This window comes from Rhinoderma darwinii, chromosome 13 (genome assembly GCF_050947455.1).
Source record: "Rhinoderma darwinii isolate aRhiDar2 chromosome 13, aRhiDar2.hap1, whole genome shotgun sequence".
In the NCBI taxonomy this organism is placed as follows: Eukaryota; Metazoa; Chordata; class Amphibia; order Anura; family Rhinodermatidae; genus Rhinoderma; species Rhinoderma darwinii.
This window is the reverse complement of record NC_134699.1, coordinates 26,095,571-26,102,649: the sequence shown is the minus strand read 5'-3', so window position 1 is coordinate 26,102,649 and position 7,079 is coordinate 26,095,571. Positions and strand designations below refer to the sequence as shown.

Genomic DNA, 7,079 nt, shown 5'->3' with positions numbered 1-7,079 from the left:
TATTTCCATGAAATGTCTTTTTGAAGGTAGTTAGTATTTGCTTTCAGAAATGGTCTCCCATTACCATTACTCTTACAATGTAATGGTTGAGAAATTTACAGACAAGGTACCATCCAATCTTTTACATTTCATTTGATTTCTTGCTATAAACATTTCAAGAAAAAAAAATGTTTTAGAAATTGTTTTACTTGGAATAACATTGCTTTTATGTACATTTGTTCTTATACAAACTGAACTAGTACATTGATAAAAGCCATTATCACCTCTAAATATTCCTTTATTATTCAGATTTCTTATTGGGTTAATTTCGTGCATTTCTGTACAATTCATACCAAAGTTACTTCCAAAGTTTTTTCTTTTTCAAAAGTTTTATCCATTTTCTATATTTTCATGGTTTGGGAAAATCAAGCAATATGTCATATGGATTTTGTACAGTGGTAATTTTTTTCAAAGTGCGTAATATTCCTGCATCCCAGTTCTATGTTTCTCCCATTTTGGGTAATCATATAGATGAGTATGCGTTAACAAATTTTGCTACCTGCAACCACAAGACTCAACAACCATGTCCTCATATTGCTTGTAGACCACATTGTTGGCAGAGTCTATGTATAGTATGCTTATTGGACTCAGCCTTGTTGGAACACAGCATGTAGGAGGTGTAGTTTCTGGGTCCATTGAGTTCATCAAAGTTTGGATTACTGCATGATTTGTTGGTTCTAAGTGAGATCTCAAAGGAAATTCACAAAGACCTTCACAATGATATGCCTCATACTCCAAAGGTGCAATAATCCAATCATCCCACCCCATGTCCTTGAAGTTCACATGAAGCGGCTTTTTGCTACATCGGGCTTTCGAATTCTTGTTAGGCCTCTTTCTCGCTGGAAATGGAGCCCTTCTCTTCCTCCTTTGGTTGAATAAATACTCATAGACAGTTTTATCATCCTGGCCAGATCTGGCTTTAATTTCATTAAAAAATAAATCTCTCTTCTTTGTTCTACCAAAGACGAGAAAAATAGCTTTCTCATTAGTCTGCCGACCAGTTCTGTTAAACCCCACAGTCTTTAAATCAACAGGTTTTCCCTTGTCCAATACTTCTAGCTCAAAACACAATTGAGCAGAATTCTTGAAGTTTTTAAAAAGTTTCCAAATATCAAAAACTTCCCACTTTGGTGTATCGCTATTGCTGAGAGTCCGAGAATCCAAAAGAGCAGCCGGCTTCTTGTTTGCTGGACAAATATATAATTTTATCTGTGAAAATTTTCCAGACAGCTGAAATTTGGGATCTAATGGTCTTTTTCTTAAAATACGAAGTTCTGCTCCCAGCAAACCATCTTTTTCCAGAGCAGTGATGTCGAATACGTATTTTTGTCTTCTTGTTACTGTCATTCGTTCATCTTTAAAGAAGAAAAAAATATGTTAACACATGGTACAGTTGACTAATAGTTGTAATGGTCATTCAACAAAAAGATAGACTAATGTTTTTGTAAAAAAAAAAGACCCAAACCACCTGAAACGTTTTTGCTTTTACTTGTAGGGTCCTACTTTAGCCACTGTTGTTACATTAGCTCCATTCAAAGAACAAGAATAACCAAGGAACATATACTGCATAGACACTCTTCAATTTTTGAGTTTTATATATTTTTTTAGTTTGGATTTTGATTGTTTCGTTTATTATTATTTTTTTTAGATATTTTTATACTTGATGTTTCTTTTTTTTTTTAACAATTTGTTCAATATAGCTTTGGCTTCCAACTTTTACTGACCAATGACTACACTTGGTTGTGTCACATGTTTTAAATGTTAAAATTGCTGACTTTTGGCAATTCTACAGATCAACACTGTGATATTATGTACAGTCATTAGTAAATGGGCCATTTGCCTTTATGGTCATAAAGTGCTTTTAGTGGAACATCAATTTCCTCTATACATGGGGCACAAATCTTGTGGAATCTGTTTGCTTGTTTTCACTGCTATGATTAAGGGCTTATATAATGGGGAAATTCGCATGATTTACTGCACTGCAGGATCCAAAGTGCTGGACGCTTTATTAGCTACAGGTGTTTATAATATGCAATATACAATACTTTGCAAAATGCCTCTTTGAGTTTTAACATGTCGCGCACGCTAGCGAAGTACCTAAAATTGATTTTAATTAAAAACATGATGGATCATAATATTATTCTACAGAGACTACAGAATAAAATCTTTCATTATTGAGGAGGTCTTTCACAACTAATCCTCACAAAAATTGTGGAATAGGCAAAATGTGGTTTCTGACTTAGAAAGTCTTGTCCTGAGAACAATGTTTTGTCTGTTTCAGAAGTTATTTTCTTTGCTATAAGTCTGTTACATTAGAGGAGCAGACAATTTGTTTATTTTCCCTTGGAAGCGGAGTGGGTTTCTGTCAAGCTATACAATCACACACAGTTCCTGTGCAGAATAACCCTGCAGGTCCTACTTATATTAGAATACGTCAACCTTTTTTGGATGATTACACCTTGTTAACAATTCTAAATTCTAAATCTAAAACTATTCACAAACTCAAAAAACTTGTGGAAATAATACCAATAATTCAATAGGCAACCTTCTTTAATATAATCCTGAACAAAAATGTGATTGCCAAGACTTGTCTCCAAGGGCTACCATGTAAGTAAGGCATTGCATAATAAACTAATATGTATTCAAAATTGAGTCAAATGATTTGATTAAAATTTCAAAATGGAAAAATAATATTGTAAACAAATTGACAATTACTGAAATAATAAAAATAAACCTAAACCCAAAAATTAACCTAAAACCAGGTGTATTGGATGATAGAAGAACATTACACTTTTTCAGTTCTCTCTAACAGGTGCACAGAAAAGTCAGAGCCTTGTCTTTTCGTTGTCTTACAGCAATGACTGATCTTATTTGCCTCCAGCAAAAGTTGAGTCAAATCTAAAAACAATTACACGTTTTACTGTATTTAGACTCAAAAAAAGGACCCAATGTATGTGTCTATGATGAAGAAAACAGTTTAAATAGAACCAAGGTATCAAAAATGGTTAAGGTTAAAAAGCAGGTGTCATGCATGAGCCACTGAGGTTGGTGCGGGTTGTTACCAATTTTATACTTTTTACTGCTAAATATTATTAAAATGTCTTCTCGGAACTGGGATATTCTTACCTTGACCTTTGTCTATAAAACTGGTGATAGTGTTAGCTAACCCTGCTTCGAGTTTCAGGCTCCCATTCATGCCTTTTCTTTCAGCATCAGAAAGAGTTCTATATAGTGAAAGCATGTACTCATGGGGAGTGATGATAGGATGCTTAAAGGAGTCCTTTTGTTCCTTCTCAGGAATAGGGTTTGAAGGCTTTTTTGGTTTGAATCCAGCAGAATCTGCATGGACATTGACAATTTTGGTAGAGGCCTTTCCACCGAGGAGTAGTGGCCTTGCGTTCACAATTTTTTTTGCAGGTTGCTTATTCTCAGTGTCTCCGTTTTTGTTTTCTGAAGATGGTCTTTTTGAAGCTTCCCTCTTTGGTTCATCTTTCTTAGTTTGAAGAACCCTGGTTTGAACAACAGGACTCTTAGTCCTAGCCTTGGCAAGACCAACTCCATGACCAGCATTCCCAGCTCTAGTTGTGTTAAGCTTCAGTAGAGGGATCTTCTCTTTCCCTGCTGCTACAGGAATCCCGACTTTAGCTCCGGGAAGGGTTTGTCCTTGTTCAGAGAGGCACAGTACCAAAGGGACTAGATCGAAATAGTCCCAAGTCAGATACCAAAGCAGTAAAGGGATAAACCTCAGTATTTTCATGTTCTGATTTTCCTTTGAACATCACAGTAGAAAAAAAAAGCAAAGGGTCCACCAAACTGGCATTCGAAAACATGAAACAAATGAAACACCAATGTTAGCAAGAACAGCTTTCTTCTTAGTTTCCTCTTTAAATCTGTTTGCCTTATGTTGTTATCCAGTCCCATAGTGGAAACTAACATGAATTCTGCTCTGATCTTTTTTTCTCCAGTGAGCAGCTGTGAAGAACTTGCTCCTGAAAGGTAAAGTTTACCTCCCGCTTTTCTCCTTCAAAACTGTCTGAATACTTGAAGGAGTCTTGTTTAAATCTGAGAGGTTTTTTTTTCCAAGGAGGAAGAATGGCGTAATGCTCTGCCTCTGTGTAAAACCCTTTTTTAAAGATTTGAATCCTTTCCAGTGAAAATATTTCACACACAGCGTCTTGCAGGTGCTCAGAAATCTTTTACAAACCTGAACTCAGGAATTGGAACCGGAATTCCAACCAAAACCAACTTAATTACTCTCTGATGTCATGCTGTCTAAACTAATTTAAGTGCGATATATTTCTTTAAAAAAAAAAAAAAAATCTTTAACCTTTCCATTAACGTGACTCCTGCTCTATGTGGAACGATTCTGTAGGACCGAAACGTCAAATTATGTCATTTAAAGAGGCAAAGGCTCTGTATTAACCTTACATGAACCTTGGGGGAATTACAATGTAAATAGAAGTAATCTTTGCTTGCGTTAATTAGAACGCTTCTAATACGAGTGCGCTTAACAAGTACTTAGTCTCTCAGATACACAGATAACAAGCAGTTATGTTATTAGTATTAATCACTTATACACTTTTTTTTAATTATTTCTTAGAATATTTTGGCTCCGCTCTTTCACGCTATTAAAATGTGAAATGAAATGACATGTTAATGTGGTAATGCCGTAGCACTTTCAAAATACTTTATAAAATGATCTGTAAAATTAAGTAACGCAGCAATGAATAAATGAAAATTTAAGAGGAAAAATTTCCCTGTTTCATATAAAATACACTCAGGATTTTCCAGATGTTTTCTTCCCATGATATTGAGCAGCAGTGTCCCCTGCAGTCTACATTTAAAATATAAACCCCAGCGAAGGTTCCCTTATGGTGAGTCTACTCTTGTATTAGGGAATTGCATTATTAGCAATATCCCCTCTTCTATCTGTAGGGATAAAATATCTGACCTTTGGCTCCTGGTTCTGAGCTGAGCTTAAAGGGTAACTACATTTTTAAAAAATTTTGACATGCCATAGTGACATGTCAGAAGTTTTGATTGGTGGGGGTCCGAGAACTGAGACCCCCACCAATAGCTAAAACAAAGCGGCAGTAGCGCTCACAGTGAGTGCTGATCGTTCCTGATCGGCTTTCCTTGGAAAGCCGAGCGAGCAGTGTATGTGCTCAAAAGAACGGTTATGAGTCCGAGCACTGGTAACTTGGCTTTTTGAGGAAAGCTGACCAGAAACGAAGCGGCACAGCGCTCACCCGAGCGCTTCTGCTGCTTCTTTTTAGCGACTGGTGGAGATCTCAGTGCTCAGGCCCCCCACCGATCAAAACCTCTGACATGTCAAAAGTTTTTTAAAAGTTTAGGTAACCTTTAGAGGGGCATTCAGCTTTTGTGTAAATAAACCGTAATCATTGAGTAAAGACAATTGTAATAAACGTTGTGTTTGAATTCCTCACTATTTCAAGACCTCTGCTTGTTGTCATTAAATGGAAACATTGTTGTTTATATAAAAAGGCTAAAAACTTGTATTGATCAAGTTCAACTGACACAAGATATATCAGCTGGACATGATCAGAATAGGTTTTCAGACTCTGAATGTAAACAAGAATTACTTACCGCAAACAATGACTATTCACTGACATTAAGCAGATATATTGAAAAGGAAGATGAACTGAAACTCAAAGTATTTAAGAAAGTTGAAATTATTTTTCACCATACAATGATTAAAAGAGTTGTACCATCTGGACAACTTCTTCTCTAACTAAGAACCTGCTAGTGATCGGCTGATGGCCTTAGGCAAATAGATGTTATAGCCGGAGGAAGCTTCAGGCTGCTGCGCATTTCCCTTAAGTGGCTGCGGCAGGGGAAATGTGGTGTTACATTTTGGCAATTTAAATAAATGTAATTAATGGTATTGCTGAGTCCCCTTAGCCTCTCCACTGTGGATAAAAAAAAGTAGGTCTCCAGCGGGGTACTGCTGTCTATGAAGTCGATAGGCCCCAATTGGACAACCCCTCTAAGGATGACCTGACAGCTTTCCTAAATATCTTTTTTTTGTAAATACTACCATTCCCCATAAAATATAAATTCTGGAACATATTTTTCTTTGTGCTGTTCCTCTGTTTTTCCTCCTGGAATTGTATGCATAAATTGACAAATGGGTGATACCATTCCCTATGCTAATGAGATGTTACCCTACACATACTGATACTGTCCAATCAGTGGTGACAATGTAAGACTGTGTAGGGACACACCCTATTCGGGTAATGGTGCAAAACAGAGTTCTAAGAAAAGATGTTAGTTGATGGAGTATACAAGTATTTACTACACAGACGAGTCAGGAGAGGTGACAGGTCCTCTTTTACCTTTATTTATCTAAAACGGAAAAATGAAAGATCATCTGGTGAGTGCCTTCAACCAGTGGCGTAACTAATGCTGTAGCAGCAGTAACGGCTGCTATTGGGCCAGGCGGCATTAGGGGGCCCGTGCCGCCTGCCGACACGGCCATCCCATGCCCGGTGGCGCTGCTAGCAGCAGTTATGGCTGCTACAGCGGTGGCGATGCCACTACGGGCCCCCTCATGCCGGTTGCGTCATTAGCACCAGATGGAGCCCCAATGCTAGTGACAGCCGCCATCACTTGTATCTGCGTCCTCCCAGAAGATGAGAAGTGCTCTGTCCGTTACGGGAACGGGGTAAGGTAAGTACAATATTTTTTTTGGGGGGGGGGGCTGTGTGGCAATATACAGGGGGGATTGCTGTGTAGCACCATATACAAGGGAGGGGGATGTGTGACACTATATACAAGGGAGGGGGGCTATGTGGCACTGTATACAAGGGAGGGATGCTGTGTGGCACTATATACAAGGGTGGGGTGCTGTGTGGCAATATATACAAAGGAGGCGGGCTGTGTGACACTATATGCAAGGAAGGGGCGCTTTGTGGCACTATATACAAGGGAGGGGCGCTGTGTGGCACTATATACAAGGGAGGGGGCTGTGTGGCTCTATATACAAGGGAGGGGCGCTGTGTGACACTATATACACAAGG

The 7,079-nt window shown here is 38.1% G+C and overlaps 1 protein-coding gene across 1 annotated transcript; it reads right to left on the bottom strand.

The window, feature by feature from the left end:
* Window positions 1-279: 279 nt before the first annotated feature.
* GDF5 (growth differentiation factor 5) lies at window positions 280-3,796 on the bottom strand. The gene is made up of 2 exons (XM_075845460.1): window positions 3,166-3,796; window positions 280-1,394 (listed from the first exon to the last, which is right to left on the bottom strand). Exons 1-2 carry the CDS (start codon window positions 3,794-3,796, stop codon window positions 535-537), a joined length of 1,491 nt encoding a protein of 496 aa, XP_075701575.1. The 3' UTR covers window positions 280-534.
* Window positions 3,797-7,079: the final 3,283 nt, after the last annotated feature.

What these genes read in the sequence shown, in the direction of transcription:
- GDF5 (XM_075845460.1), bottom strand. Translation starts at nt 3,796, where the DNA reads ATGAAAATACTGAGGTTTATCCCTTTACTGCTTTGGTATCTGACTTGG. An exon ending in TTTTATAGACAAAGGTCAAG is followed by an intron (nt 1,395 to 3,165) that starts GTAAGAATATCC and finishes TCTTCTTTAAAG; the next exon opens with ATGAACGAATGACAGTAACA.